Source organism: Gymnoscopelus microlampas, assembly GCF_963454915.1.
Source record: "Gymnoscopelus microlampas genome assembly, chromosome: 17".
Lineage (NCBI taxonomy): Eukaryota > Metazoa > Chordata > Actinopteri > Myctophiformes > Myctophidae > Gymnoscopelus > Gymnoscopelus microlampas.
In genome coordinates, this window is record NC_139954.1 from 37,486,715 (window position 1) to 37,503,458 (window position 16,744).

General features: G+C 41.0%; 1 protein-coding gene across 1 annotated transcript; it reads right to left on the minus strand.

Moving 5' to 3' along the window:
* Nucleotides 1–2,576: 2,576 nt before the first annotated feature.
* Nucleotides 2,577–15,097, minus strand: LOC311064494 (zinc finger protein 654-like). Its single transcript, XM_084084336.1, has 12 exons — nt 14,963–15,097; nt 13,151–13,296; nt 12,663–12,744; nt 12,397–12,532; nt 12,053–12,255; nt 11,409–11,545; nt 11,118–11,259; nt 10,555–10,839; nt 9,131–10,291; nt 7,718–8,592; nt 5,762–6,813; nt 2,577–4,747 (listed from the first exon to the last, which is right to left on the minus strand). The coding sequence occupies exons 1-12, from the start codon at nt 15,086–15,088 to the stop codon at nt 4,743–4,745; spliced, it is 4,350 nt and encodes a 1,449-aa protein (XP_083940462.1). The 5' UTR covers nt 15,089–15,097; the 3' UTR covers nt 2,577–4,742.
* Nucleotides 15,098–16,744: the final 1,647 nt, after the last annotated feature.

The window sequence follows — 16,744 nt, forward strand, 5'->3', positions numbered from 1 at the left end:
CTAGTTTTTGTATGAATCTATAATTACATTTTATATACAGTATATATTTTCCACAACACGTTTTTTTTACTTACAGTATAGACTGCTATATTGCACATCAAATGGTTTGGTGACAGTTGCACTCATTTCTGCACACAGTCCTGGATGGACAACATCAAGGAGTGGACTGGCTGCAGCTTCCAAACCATGAGAATACCCTGACTGCCCAAGCATCCACCATGACACCCCTACGGCCCCCTAGGCCATGGGATGAGTTAGAGAGAGTGAGAGTGCACTCATTCCTAGACAAATTTGCAAACCTCAATTAAGACATTGCTGTTGCATCAGATCACCATAACATTATCCTAGACCTAGTGTTTTCACTGCAGTTCAGCTCTCATGGGAACATACCTGTGTTTGTTTCAGTAACCAGGTCCATTCTGACAGAACCTGTCGTGCTGCTTTCAGTCTTTGCTCCTGTAATTATACGTTCTGTGGTGGTAGTAGTAGTAAAGAGTTCCCCACTTGATGCCTGGTAAATAATGATACAGCTAAATGTACTTTGTAAATAATGCACTTTTTCTTATTTTTTTGGTTATTCATCTAACAACACCTGCTTGTGATGCCTCTGTAATGTCTACAGCCCACTGTAGAATTAAATCCTGTCACTCCTCCAGGGTTGAGTCATCTTCACTAGTCAAGAGTGTGGACTTTCTTTTCTGTGTGGGATGGTATGAGAGAAACCATTAGTTGTAATAAAACATATAGCAGCTGTGCAGCAATAGCACGGGGCCAGACATTCATATTAATTAGAAATCAGTCCACTTTGCAAGTGGTAGCACGTACTGTATAAGACTGATTTGTTATGAATTGCCACAGATTGTAACTTTAGACAGTTGTTGTAGTAGTCCAGGGGCCAAGCCATATTTTGGTACCACCTAAGGTGACCGTAAAGTTTTTGTATTTTTGTCTTCCTACATGTCTCTAGTTTATATTTTGGTATGATAACCCTTCCAATCTTGTAGCTTAATGGCAGTTATCACTACCTACCGGCTAATGTATCCGGTAGGAGACACAAAGTACAATCTTTGTGTCTCCTACCCCGGGCATCAAATTATTGCGACAAAAAACAAAATATATCCATGTATTCAAGGCTTCATGGGGTGTGCAATTGATAACTTCTCAGATTTTTGGTGTTTGCAAAAAGACTGCTTTCCATAAGCTTGTAAAAGTTGACCCTCCTTCGGTCTAGGGTGGTCATAGCTGAATGGGTAGAGAGTCCCCCTGAAAAACTTAAAGGAGGAGTTCACCCAAAAAAATATTTATTTTCTATCAATTGCACACCCCATGAAGCCTTGAATACATGGATATATTTGTTTTTTGTCGCAATAATTTGATGCCCGGGGTAGGAGACACAAAGATTCTACTTTGTGTCTCCTACCGGATACATTAGCCGGTAGGTAGTGATAACTGCCATTAAGCTACAAGATTGGAAGGGTTATCATACCAAAATATAAACTAGAGACATGTAGGAAGACAAAAATACAAAAACTTTACGGTCACCTTAGGTGGTACCAATTTGTGAAAATATCAGTGTTGGCCCCTGGACTATAGCACCACCATCAAGACTATTTGCTCCCAATGCCATTTGAGGAAGTTTGGCATAGGATTATTTTTCATGAATGGGAAGGCATATTTCCTTATTAGATATGAGAAGGAAGCAATGCAAATATGCAAAAGCAGGTGATGCATAAAGACTCACTTGTAATATTCTGTCCTGTCCAGTTCAGTAGCCAGTTCTGTGCTGATCAGTTTGGACTCATCAAGGGAAAAACCTTTCTCTTTTTCAGAGGGATTAAAATTCTACAGAAACAGACATGGCAACAGTTTGGCTCCAAAACCTCTCTTTTGTGTATACAGGGACAAAGCTGTCATTCAGCTGAAAGTTGAAAAAAATAGCTAGTTTAACAGTAAAACAATGCCCTGAAGAAGGCCATATAATAAAGGCCGAAACATGTTGGCTTGTTTTTATTGTTCAAAGATGAACTAGCCTTTGTATTAAAGCTTTTCAAACTTTTTTGAAAGATGTGTCTTGGTTTTTTCAATTTATGTGATTTTCAAGCCCCCTTGTCAAAAATCATCTACGTTTCAAAAGTAGCTGATCACAAACTATTTGTCATATAAGAAGTATTTAGGGCTTAAGTGGTTAACATGTTTGAAAAACACAGGTGTGCATGCATGCAGGTCTGTGTGTGAGGGGCTCAGCTTGTGTCTGTTGTTAGAAGGCTCTATGGAAAAAAAGGATGGGAACCACTATTCTAGTCTGGAAGCAACAGTGTGATGAAAAACATGTTCAACTGAAGCCATAAAAATATTGACCCGTTTGATGTATGATTTATTTTGGTTTAAATATGCAGTTAAACACACTCTGTCATGGAGTGTTCGGTGTTAATTAAAATCAAAGCACACCAGTTGCTTTTTGCTTATGTCTTTAAATTAATGTCTAACAAAATCCACTGGCATGAAGGAAATACTAGGATAAGTAGGCTGCATGTCACATACTGTACTGACTGCAAAAATAATTCCAAATAGTCAGCTTTGTTTGTTTATTCATTGTTTATTCAAACAAAATTCATTTTCTTTAAGAAAAATAGAGGGGGTGGGAAGGGCATCATTTTCAGTACAAATTCATCCTATTAACATTTGTACAAATAAATAAGCATGTGTTTAAGTGCACATCTCATAAAATTGTCAAACCAGAGCTGTATGTACATAACTTATATGTATTATGTGACTAATACTTCGCAAACTGACCAAAACAAACTTGAAAATTAAAAGTAAAATGAACCATTTGTAGTAGGAGTACTTTTGAAATACAGTAGTTGCAGTTACATTGTTACTTCTAAGGATGAAACAATCGATTGACAGAAAATGCGTCAAATCATTTAATTGATATGATCCGTTTAGTTATGCATCATGAAAATATTCCTAATGTGTACTACTACTATTTACAACTTCACAAAAATGTGAAAACTTGTCTGTGTTCCATATCAAAAAGTGAAAAGTTTTACATTTGTCTGCTGGGTAAATATATTAAACAATATCAAGATTTTGGGATCAGAACTTGTGCTGAGCATTTACCATTCTTTTGGAAATTATCTTATTTTACTGGTCTACATCATTCAGGATTACCCACAGAAATCCACAGATGAACCAATTAATCATGAAATTAATCATTAGTTGCAGGCCCAGTTACATCAGCGCACAGTAATTAACACTTAGTGATTTACTATTGGCAATGACAGTGTTGGATCAGTCCCTAATACAGTGTAATATTTCCTACAAATTGAGAATGTGTCCATGGTGTAATGACACTCCAATGACCAAGACTTATTTATAGCTATTGTAGAGCTGACAAGTTCGTAAAAATGTAATATTTGGAGGGACTTAAACATGTCCTTGTCCTGACAATATCATCCAAACAAATGGAAAAAAACAATCTAAGTCACCAGAGTTCAACAGTTCACAGGTTTGATAGATTTTGAAGTGTATGAGGAGCAGATATCTGAGAAGTTGTTTTGCAACTTATACTATGGCTGTGGTTACACTTGTCTGTTCAATGCGCAATTTGTGATGCATCCGCATATACTGTATTATATGTGTGCACATTTTACACTGAAAGTCGTATTCATTTGTAATTGTTTGTCCTGTGGAGTCTCATCTTAATTACAGAGCCTTATACTGTCTTTTTTATTGTACTTTATATTTTGATACTGTAGTACAGAACTTTGGTTCAAAATTGTATGTTTTTTTTAAATGTGCTCTTTAAATTTGGCCAAATATGTCTTTGTGATGGGATTTAATGTTCCCATAAAAATGGCATGTGCAATAGAGAGCCTTCTTTTCTTATTTTGATTATTCTGCAATGGTGACAGGAACCGTACCAGAGACGTAAGGAGAGCAGCAGTCCTGCTCCTCATTACAAGTCTATGAGATACATTTTCTACGAGAAATCACAAATAAAAAGGTAGATATTCAAATGTAGCATGATAATATCAATACGTTGAACAAATCTGAGGAAAACGTATTTATGCCAAAAGGCAATAAAATAAAATGATAAAAAGGCCACTTCAGTACGTGGGGTCTGGCTCATCAGTGGGGATCATAGAGGTATAATATAACTAGAGGGCGGATTGCCCCGCCCCCAGCTATCATTTCAATGAATGCGCTCAGCGGCGTTTTGAAGCACCGGGAAGTAAGCATAGGAACCAATATGGAAACAATATGAACCAATGGAATGGATCAATTAATGGGCATTAATGGACGTAAAAATCAACAGATTAAAGTTAAAAACAAAATATTGTTGTTTGTCTTTGTAGTCAACATAATAAATGTGCTCAGTCAAGGGATTCTAAGGAATCGGTCAATTTAGTAACATTTCTCAATTACCATCCCTACTCCTGAGAAAAGGGCAGGGAGCATTCTGACTTGACAATGAAAGCATCCTGACAAGTCAAACTGAAAAGACAAGTGTAACCCTGGTCCATGTATCAAAGTGGGATTTGGTCAAAGCATGAGGTGTAACTCTCTTCCACTGCTGAAATCTTTCCCAACATGATCTGATCATGGAGTGGCCCTTTAAGTATGGAAATGATAAGACAGTGTTCTACTGGAGAAATATCCTCCATCACAATCTCTATGGCTGTCCTTCAGCTCAGCTGACAGATGACCATGGCCTTTCAAGTCTCAACGCCTCTTCACCGCTAACCTAGGAATGAAAAGAAAGCATGTTGAAATAATAGTTTAACCACTTTCAACCTGGCGTACCTATACTACGTATGTCACTATAAGCAAAAACGTAACAAATACAGATTAGAAAAAAGTTAATTTGCAAAAACAGATCTATACGCTCTTAACGTATCGCAGTGTGACGTGTTAAGAGCTAATAGATGGTCCATGTTTATTATTATTTTTTACAGGGCTTAAGTGGTTAAATGATTAATAAATAATTTTCTTCAGTGCTGTAATTTAACGGAAATGTTATGGCAATCACATTAAAAGGGGAAAATACAAATATTTCTTCATCACCACACCCGCCCTGTCAGCTATTCTTTGCTTTTAGCATCGTTTTATTGTAACGCTCATGGTTGTGCATGAATTTACACTACAATGCACACATGAGTTGTTATTATGGTATTTGGTTGTTTGAGCTTGTTGTTATCCATGGTACTATTGTGTTGTGAGCTCATGGCACACAGACCGGCGGTCAGATATATTTACGCACAACTTATAGACCCTAAGTCCAGTGTGCCAGCAGAATCCGTTGGGCGAGTGTGGCTGTGATGGCTCATCTATTACTTTCTTGTTATCTTTACATTTGCAGACTTTACCTTATTATGTGACTGTGTGATAAGAGGCAGACAAGATAGAGTTATTTCTCTGTGGATTCTGGCCAGTCTAGGCAAAAGTTGCCGGGGCAAACTTCAGGGGAAATTAACTATACATACATACATAAAGTATATACATTACATTCATTCACGTACATACACACGCGCACACACACACACACACACACACACATATATATAATGTATATATATACATATACACACACACACACACACACACACACACACACACACACACACACACACACACACACACACACACACACACACACTCAGTATAAACACAATCTTGGCATGGAATCTTATATATTGTTTGCTAAAATATATCTATAATATTGTAATATACTTTGCAGCCCTAAAGACAGTATACTTACTTTCATCGTCTGAATCAAAGCCAAAGAGTGCAGAGCAGGTGTTTAGGGCTTGGTGCTTCTGCATTTCCTCTACGCTGCTGAAGAATGACAGACACTTGTTGCAACGACTTCTGGTCTTGACCTCAGGGATCACCTCTTTAACCTGCTTGTCTTGCAACTTTTTGTTGTACTTCCTATAGGTCGAACTCTGGGTCTTTGGTGGGCTCTCTTCGACGGACCTCCTCTTGCGCATGCTGAGCTCCTTTTCGTTCATATAAGAGGAGGGTGGCGGCCGGATCAAGGGAGTTTTGACGAAGAACGTGTTGGTAGGATCTTCCGGTTTGAAGGTTTTGAGCTTGGTGCTCCGCAGCTCCTCCAGACCGTCAAAGACGGTGACCGTCCCCTCAGACTCTTTGACGTCCAAGCCGGGTTCCGTGGTCTTCTGCTCTGGATCTGCTTCACCGTGAACATTGGAGGCGGCGATCTCTCCCTCAGACATTTGGTCTCCCCTTCCCTCCACATGTCCGTTAAAGAGTGTGCTTTCAAAGTCCCTTGTTTTGGAAATGTCGACCATCTCGGGAGCAGTGGGCACATTGAGCATGTTCTGATCACAGTCAGGGTCCGAGACTGTTGCGCTCTGTCCTCGAGGTTCACTTTCATCAGTCTCCGTAAGCGTTCCAGATTTAGAGATCTCTTGATGATGTCCTTTAGGTTTCTCCTTCTGTCCCTTCCCACCTTGCATCCAAATCTCCTCTATCTTCACCCTCTGCTTCCACGGAGCTTCGGCGCTCTGCGTCTTGTGCCTGTTGGGTCCTATTTCCATCTCTTCTTTCTGAGGTGCTGGGGTGTAGTGTCTCCACTCATGATCATATAGACTCTGGATGAACGAGAATTGCTGTCGACAGCCAGCGTAGGAACATTGCGGTCTAAAGGGCTCGTGGATCGGTACGTGGTCCTTTAGTTCCTGGTGGGTCAAGAAGCGCATGCTGCACTCCACGTGGTAGCAGAAGTACCGTAGAGGAGCGTCGTGGAGCTTCATGTGGTCCTTGTATTGCGGGAGGAACTGCATCTGCCTGCCGTTGGAAAAGAAACAACCAATGCTCATTCAGTCGGCACAGGACAGAATTTGTACAAAACCTTGACAGACGGCCTTATTCAAGATTCGTGTACTATTCATACAGACTGACATAATCCATTTAAGTTGGTTGGCTAACGAAATTCAGTTCAGGAACCAAATCCAAAATCCCAAGTACCCATAAAAATAATTACATTTCGTTCTGCTTATCATTTCCTAGACACACCAATTCATTATAGCAAACAAAGGCTGATGAATACGCCTGACAGTGCATGCATGTGTACATGCATTTGTTTTGCATGTCTAGGAACATACGATTGATTAAGGTTCCGGTTGGTTTCCTACAAATAAGACAACAAGCAGCTCAAAATGTTATTATCCCCAAATGGTTAATCTGCTACCGTGTTCCACTGTATTGTCAATTTGTCATGGAATAAACATAAGGATAATATTTAAATTGCAATTTGCATAGACTATCTCAGGTACAATAGCGTTTGTACTGGTAATAGTAAATACTATTTACTTCAGTTAACGCTTAAAAGAATGAAGACATTTTTGTTATCTATACATTTGGCCTCATCTTTTTCTTTCTTTACCATTTTGGATGGAACCAAACAGGGAATCGATAAAAACTGAAATCGATAAGCAGAATCGGAATTTGAATCAATAAAATGTGGGACACTATTAATTTTGAGAACTAATTATAATTACTTTTATGGTTGGTCATGGATAAAAAAAAATTAAACACTTGGGAAAAAGGGTGCCTTCTTGAGGACATTTCAACCAAAGATTTTACCTCTCTTTAACTGCAGCAACAAGTATTGGACATTAAGCAAAAACACTTGTTACATTGTTAAAATGGTCAGAGAAACATGAAATAATTTGAGATTGTACCAACTTACCTTTGACAGGTGATGCATTTGTACTTGGACCATACAAATGTCTTCTCTAGCACCCTGTCCTCAGTCGGATGGTATTTGAGGGCGTGTCTTAGTGTGGGGCCAACCTTCGTGAACACTTTGTCACAGAGCTCGGAGGGGCACAAGTTGTACGTCACGCTAAAACCACCATATCCATTTTCCCCTGCTCTCTTCTCCTTCACCTCCTCTGCTCCTGCTTGCTCCGCCACAAACGCATGATGTCTCACCATCACAAAGTCTTCTGAAAAGACCACTTGTTCGTCCGTGAAGTCATTTTGCTTGGATATAGAGGAATCAGCGTTGTTGCCAGTTTTGTGCAGTTTTCTTAAGTTGATACGTAGATTTCTGATGATCCTGCTCTCCCTGCTGAGCTGGAGGCTTGGTTTAGTTTTGAGATTGTTCTTTTTGCTCTTCTGCTTCTCATCTCCATCCTGGTTCACATTTTCTGAAACCGTTTCCGTTCCGTTAACTGGAGTTACCTCGATGTCTGGCTTATTTCCACTTGGCCTGTCCTTGCCACTCAGTTTTCCCTTGTTCTTTTTGCTAGGTTTGCCCTTGTTCTTTTTGCTGGATTTGTCCTTGTTGTTGGGTTTTCCCTTGTCCTTTTTGCTGGGTTTGTCGTTATCCTTGCACATTGTGTCAATGTGGTCCATTATGTGGTTTTTGGCAAATGGAAGCGTCCTGAACCATTTTCCGCAGAGTATACATCTGAGTTTGTTCTTCTTTAGGTGGGAGAGGGCATGTCTCATCACATTCAAGCCCTTGAAGTCTTTCTGGCAGAGGATGCAGTGGTGCATCAAGTGGGAATATCGCTGGGAACGGAGCATCTTCTCCTTCCACGTCTCCTTGACTTTCACCTGCTCAAGAAAGAAAAAGAAACATGATAAACAACAACAACTTCTGATTACCTTTGAATTGAATCCATGGCAAATAGAAAAAGTAAACACGGTAAACAAATTACAGTAAAAATGTCTATAATTTGGCGTATTGTGTTTGTTTGTTTGTCTGTTAGCAAAACAACTTGAGAATGGATGTCCAGTAAAGGTTACGATCAAGGTCAAAATCAAGAATGGATGGGCAGAATGTCTTGACACTTGATGGGAAATATCAGTGGGCTACCCTGAATTGACCCTCATTAACTTTTACAAATTACATTTACATTTGTTTGCAGAGGTATGCACTCTACTGAGCACAATATGTCTAGTTTTTCACACACCAAATTAGTAATGTATATTATTGGGCCAGGTTATAAAAGGGAATTCTATTGAATATACTAGAACATTAGTTACAGTCTGATGAGCACGTAAGCTCAAAAAGTCGAGTTTTCTTCCTGTCAACATTAGTTACAGAGCCATAACATCATCTTTCAATACAGCAGCAATTGAGCCAACTAACCTGAGGATGTAACCCTTTTATTGTTTCCACCAGTGGTTTCTCCTCCAGCTGTGTGTCACCATTTTGTGTATGTGCCTCCTCTGGGGACTGTGGGGGCTGTAGTGTCCCAGCATCAGTGTTTTTAGAATTAAGGGAGTAATTATGGAACAGTTCTATTGGACAACCTAATAGCTCAAAGGCTGGCTCGCCAAGCTCAGGACCACTTTCAGCAGTATGGGCAGGAAGCTCGGGCTCGCTGGGAGGATGGCCTTCACAAGACGTCAAGTTGACCTCTGTGTGAGACACTGGTTGGTTCACATGTTCTCCAAGACTGCTCTCATCGACCACATCAACATCGCTCCCTATCCCAAGCCTTTTCTCCTCAAGTTCTTTAATCTTTTCATGTGTAATATCTCTGAGTGCATTATTTATTTCAAGTTTATTTTCCTTCTGAGATTCCTCCTGCCCTCCACCCTCTGTATCCATTTCATCCATGATCCCCCGATCCTCCTCTTCAAGAGAAACTTCGTTCTCCGGGTAAGAGAGTTCCAATCTCTGTGAAGTCTTCTTTTTCTTCCCCTTGACCTTGACCTTTGTCTCTGTGAGCCCCTGTGCCGACTCTGACAAAGGAAGCCCTTGCAACCACCTTTTCTTGCGACCTTTCCTTTTCAGAATATTGTTCTTCACGCATCGAGACAAGTACTCCCTCTGGCGGTTGGGAGGTAATTTGACAGGAGCTTCTATTCTGGTGTATTTGCGTCTTAGTGAGTACTGGGAATTAATAGCTGCGAACGAGGGCTTGCCGTAGAATTTTATCTCCGGGTCGTCGCCGAAGTCTGCCTCGTCGTCAGATGGCGATAGGGGTCTCTTCTGCCTCCTCCTCCATTTCCTCCTCTTCACTTGAGTAGCACCTGAATCAGACAGCTTTCCTGTCCAATTGTCTGTTGCGGTCTGAGAGTGCAATGAGATTCTTTGAGTCGAGTGTATTGAGTGCAGAGGGCACAATTCACCAGGGTGTTGATCTGCTATCAGCACTTGCTCGTATTCCTTCTCCTCTTCCGCCTCCATCTCACTCAGCACGGCAGCCTTCAGGGCCTTGTCGCTGAACAGCTCCAAGCAGTGGGTTCTAAGGGTCAGGAGGTTCCAGAACTCTGGATCAAAACACAAGCCCTCTTTCAGTATCTGGGGAGCAAAAGAAGAAAAATATGCTAAGCATGAAACCCGCTTATTCCATCATGGTAGGCTAGTTTGTCTAACAATAAAGTTCCCTCCTTTTTTTCCCCTTCTACACCAAATCGCTTAGCCAGAAATAGCCCATCTACAAGCTCAAAACGTGTCACGTCGTGTTGTGAGCTTGTAGATTTGCTACTTTTGCTGAATGTTAACCCCAGAATAGAGACGCTAGGGTTCATGTGGTAATAAAATGCTGGCAGTCCCTCTCCAACCTGTAGCATGTGGAAGCGGACATTGGTGGGGATGGGGCTGTTGCAGGGGTGCAGCTCCTCGTCAGGATGCCTGTAAAGCAGGCACACGGTCCTGTAGGCCTCCAGGCTACGCTCCTGGCAGAACACCAGCAAGGCGCAGGCTCGGCACACCTCCAGGTCATCGGGCAACAGGAAAGCGATGGTCTTACACACCAAGGAGTAGGTCACTGGGTCGGCCTGCAGGTCGCATAGCTGTAGGGCATGGGCGCAGAGCTCCACACAGAACTGGATGCCGTCTTTACCCAGCTGTCAGTACACAAAAACACACATTATATTTCATTGATTATAAGTAAATTACATTACCCTGTATTTATACTTGGCTGTGCGCTGTGTCGCTCAGTGAAAATGCGCCGCGTTGATCGCGTTGTAGATCGGTTTTGGTGCTCAACACCAGCGTGCAACCAAGTATAAATTCGGCTTCATAGTATATACATTTTTTTTTTGTTATCAATTGTTTTTATTATATAGTATATAATTTGACACACAGGACACGGGGGGAAACGGCAGCGTGATCCTGGACCTACCTCTGCAGTGACCACTTTGATGAAGGGGAAGATGGCTCTGACATTGGAAGCAGAGGAGGCCATCTGGCGGCACTCAGCCAGGAAGCTCTGTCTGGAGGGATGAGCCCTTAGATGTAGTCTGCTCCAGATGAACACCAGATCCCTGGATGGAGGGGGAGAAACGTCTGAATAATCTCTAAGAAGATCATCAATAGTTGCAGGCCTAGGCGTCAATTTGTCCTGAGGGCAAATATCATTCTGATAGAGGAATTTTGTGGTGTGTGTATAATGTCTAAGGGTATTGTGACTAACCAGATGTAGTACATATCTCCATTGTGAAGCTGCTGGTTGAGGAAGGCTTTACACAGCGACAGTAGCACCTCGCCTTTCTCCACACTCTCGGTGTTGCAGATGATCTCCACTGCATCACGGCCATCCAGCTCAGCCATCTAAGCAGCGAGATTATGCATGATACATATAGCCTCATTTATACTCAGTTGCTTGCAGGTGTCACACACCGAAAATAGCAGATCTACAAGCTCACAACGCATCAGAGAGCTTGAGGAACAGCTATTTTCAGTGTGTGACACCCGCTCGCAGTATAAAACACAGAGGATTCTGCCACAGATTTCTGACTTGCTTTATCTCATTTACTGACTTCTCCATTTCCCCTTCCCCTTTCTGAAAAACGTATGTTGTTATATCAGTGGTTCTCAAACTTTTTCATGTCAAGGACCTCCAAAATGATATGTAAAATGTTCGCTTTAAAAAATATGTATATTCAAAGATTTGCAAACATTTTCACAATACAAAAAAAGGTAGATCTACAAGCTCAGAGCGTGTGTGAGCTTGTATATCTACTATTTTTGAATATCCAAAGTATGAAATAATGGTTTAAGTGGTTACACAGAGTGCGTTCCCGGTCTTAATGGGTTAACGTTCATGTGTGTACTTACCTCCTTGTGTAAGTGCTCATGTAGCGAGGCATTGTAGAGGCAGGTGAGATAAGCTTGGTGGAAGTAGCTGTGCTTTCCAGCCTCGCTGTGCTCCAGGCACGTCTTGGTCAGCGCCATGGCCTCCTGCACACGTTCACACGCCTGCAGGTAGCGCACGCGCAGCTCAAGGAACACGGGCACCTCAGAGCTTAAGAACTCATCCACTGTACAGAGGGAGAAGAACAATGTGAACGATGAGGGGGCCTTTGGGGGGTTAGCATGTGTCTTCAAGGGACTTTATTAATCCCAATGGGAGCAATTAGTTTCAAGTGTGTAGTAGTAGAGTATGGGTTGATGAGCGTTACCCTCTGTCTGTGTCGGGGAAGTCTCTCTCATGATGCCCTGGAGAACTGGACTTTCCCAGGGGCCACCTGCTTTGATGGTCTGCCTCACCTGCACGAAGTAGACATTTCTGTGCCTCAGAAGCCGCAAGTGGCATTCCTGCAGAAAGAGACGCATAAGACTTGATTCACCCCCCCCCCCCCCCCCCCCCCCCACACCTCTCACCTTCTCATCTCTTTGATGAGACGACTGAGACAAGAACAACAACGTTATGTTACTTTGTCCTCACCTGGAAGGAGTCTAGGATGTCCTTCATGGGAGCTTCCACAAACTCCTCTTTGCTGAAGAAAAGCATCAGCTCAAAGTAGCTCCTACAAAAATACAACACACAATGAAACGTATGAACAGAAACAAATAAAATATATTTTTTAATTCACTCAGTAACACATCTGACTTTCTTTTCATTAAAACAAATGTATTTCTCATATATTGGCCATGAAGTCTGGCAACTTACTGTGTATTCAGCCTATTTACTATCACTGTGCTGTTGTTCAATGGCTGATTACAAGCTGTGGCACCAGTGTCATGATCACAGCCAAAGGCATAATAGTATGCGACTATTGGCTGTAACTTGTGCCAAATGACAACTGTTGTGCCGAATGACAGCAGTTGTGATGCTCAAACGGGGCAACTATCGTCAGCACAGTCTTGAAAACGTATTTGATAGTGTTATGAACATGAGAGCATAACCTTCAATTAAGTGAGATGGTGACTTACAAAGCCAGACTGCTGAGGGCATATCGAATGTGCTGGCAGTCATCAGGAAAGGCAGCGGTGGCTTTGGTGAAGCTGCAGAGTGCTGTCCGCAGCACCTTCAGCTGGGGGAGAGGCACCTGCCATCTGCCTGTGTGCTCCTCAACCAACTGCACAGGGAGAGAAACAGGGCAACAACACGTTTCATTTACACACACATGCACGCAGCTATTGCTATAAACATTTACGGTAGGTACGTATGTGTAAAGCTGACCCCTTTGCAACCCCTTTTGTAACAGCGGAAAATAGATGCACTGGCTCGCTGACCAGTAGAGACTCAAGACTTGTCATTCTTGTATGTAAGAGATGTCAATATCTTAAGTCACAATTCACACACACATCATAGACATTATAATTACACAACTGAACAACTTGCATAACATTAACAGGACACACAGGCCATCTGAATATAAACACACAGGGGTCAGCTGGCCGTGGTTAGCAAGACCAATAGATCATTTAACTTGGCCACCAACCAGGGACTAACCAGCAACAACAGCAGATCAATGGTGTAAAGTACATTTACTCAAGTACTGTACTTGAACACAGTTGATGTATTTTTTAACTTTAGTGAAGTATTTCCAATTCTTTTACTTTTACTCCACTACATCTTTTTGTAATTTCACTCCACTACAGTTATTTGACAACTTTAGTTACTAATTATTTCTTTCTTTTTTATTACTAGACATACTTTAACCACTTAAAAAGGTAGGGTAAGTGATTTGCAAATATTCAAATAATTGCAAAATAGCTCTATATTCTGATGGTACTCATTGCTATAGAGTTTTTGTTCAGTAAAATGAGTCTCCTTGTCTCTCCAGCTCTTTATTAAACACAAAATACATTTTTGTTTCAGTTTCATTTCCAAATTTATCCAATCAGGATAGAGAACTCAATCAGGATATAGATTAAACAAGTGAAATTGGAAGTGATGACACAAAAATTAAGCTTAAAAATTGGTACTTTCTCCTGATTGGCTGAGATTTTGACACCTACCAGAAAATGTATTTTCTGTTTATTAAAGAGCTGGAGAAACGGGGAGACTCCTGTTACTGAACAAACACTCTATAGCAATGATTACTATCAGAATATAGTGCTTTAACCTTTTAACAAAATACTTTTTGTTTTAACCCAAAAATATCACTTAGCCTACCTTTAAGCTGTATACATATTTCGGCGATTTGAAAATAGCAGATCTACAAGCTCGATCACAGGGTGTTGTGTGAGCTAATAGATCTGCTATTTTCAAAAGATTTTTTAGACATTTTTTAAACTTGAAATGTGACATTCTGCATAATGAGTACTTTTACTTTTGGTACTCTCAAGTATATTTTGATGCCAATACCTTTGTACTTTTAGGTAAGTAAATTCTGAGCACCAGACCTTTACTTGTAAAGGAGTATGTCTACATTGGGGTATTTGATACTTTTACTCAAGTAAAAAAAAATGTGAGTACTTCTTCCACCACTGCAGCAGACCAACTGAAATCTTACATCAGAATTTAAACCTGGATCTATAGATTGATACCGTAGGCACACAGAAAACCACTGGATCTATAGGTTGATACCGTCGTAGGCACCCAGATAACCAGTGGATCTATAGGTTGATACCGTTATAGCACCCAGATAATCACAAAACAGTTGAGTGTTCATTGTTATTGTTGTGTGTTCATCATGTAGCTTTATGGCTAACACAATGCTAAGCTAGTGGAGCAGCCAGGTTAGCATGACAGCCAAACAAAGAGCATTCCTCCGTGTTTCAGACCACTAAACATACCGTACAGAACTCGGAACAATACTCCTTGCTGTTCAGACTGGACTGGTCGCTGCAGTGTCGGACTAACAAGGCGTCCAGAGCCGATTCAAACCTGTCTGTCTCCAAGTCACTATCGCTGTCCGCCATACTGGTTGGTTTATCCAGCGCATAGTCCGTGAACGGTGTTGCCAGGTCTAGTGTTGCCAGATTTTGTGAGAGAAAGAAGCAGCAAGGTCTCGGAAAACAAGCCCAAAAGATGCAAATGATAGCCACAACATGAGCACTTAATTATCGGCTATTTGAAAATAGCCCATCTACAATGAGCTTGTGGATCTGCTATTTTCAAAAACTCTTGAAATAAAATGTGGAATATTTTGAATGTTTTTGAAACATTCTAACAACACAAATGGTCCCTGTGTCACAAAACATTTTCATTAAAATACTTGAGAACCACTGGTTTGAATAATAATATATTTTTTGAAACAAGCCTAAATAAGCAAGTACGTACACTTTAGAAACAAGCCAACAAAAAAAAACGCAACCCGCAACTAACCATTTTTTACAACATTGTTTTACTGAGCAGTCTACCAGTGTTGCCGACATGGCAACACTGATAGACTGCTTACAGTGTTGCCAGGTCTGTGAGGTAATATCCCCATTTTCCCTAAACACCCCATTGATTGATTGATTGAATACTTTATTAGCAAAAAAAACAAGCACAGGGAAGTACAGTTAAATACAAGGTCTGCTAGAGGATTTTAAATCTAAGAAAGCATATGGCTTGTTTCCATTTGTACTCAATTCATCGAAACATTTAATGACAGACAATTATAGGCTACAATACTATGCAAAAACATCAAACAGCTGTTTTATGTTTTTGCATAGTATTGTAGCCTATACCCCTTGAGTTTGCACTAGGCAAAAGGACCCCCAAGGCCCAAGAGAGGATTTGTAAAAAAAAAAAAAAAAAAAAAATCTAAAATAGCAGATGTACAAGCTGTGAGAACCACTGGCCTAGTGTGAAGCAGTGAAGCGCCTAAATATGAACTCAATTAACTGTAAAGGAATGAAAGCGTGTTTTCAGATTCAGAGTCGAGAGAGAGAGAAATAAATACATAAAATAAGATTGAATAAATAGACTTAGAGTCTGACCATAGCCTTCTGCACTGAGTTAACATACAGAGAAGTAAAAGTAGCGTATAATGCACATTCTATATGCAGCGAATACATTCATGAACTTGCATCTATCACCTATAGGTAAAGATGATGGTGGCGGCAGTGGCTCAGGGGTAGAGTGGCCGGGTAGAGTGAACTGGAAAACCGCAAGGTTCCCAGTTCGATCCCGGGCTGGGGCGCTCCCCTAGAGTTAGTGTCGAAGTGTCCTTGAGCAAGACGCTGAACCCCTAATTGCTCCCGATGAGCAGGTTGGTGCCTTGCATGGTTTCCTCCGCCATTGGTGTATGAATGTGTGTGTGAATGGGTTAATGGCACAATCAATGTAAAGCGCTTCGGATAGAAGCGCTATATAAATGCACCATTTACCATTTACCATTTATGATCAGAGTGACTGAGGTATACATGTAGTACAGTGTCAGCCGGTCTACAACATTGGTATGTAGAGTCTATGAATGGTTAAAAATAGCCTGTCAACAAAGAAACATTTACCATAATATAGTTATCCTTAACAACAGGCATCTGTCATGTTTATGTGTATAGTGTAGGGCAGGCTATATTACTCCAGCAGTCCATGTGCAAATGTGCCTACATGGAGTACTACTGCCTGGTCAGTAATCCAAGAACAGA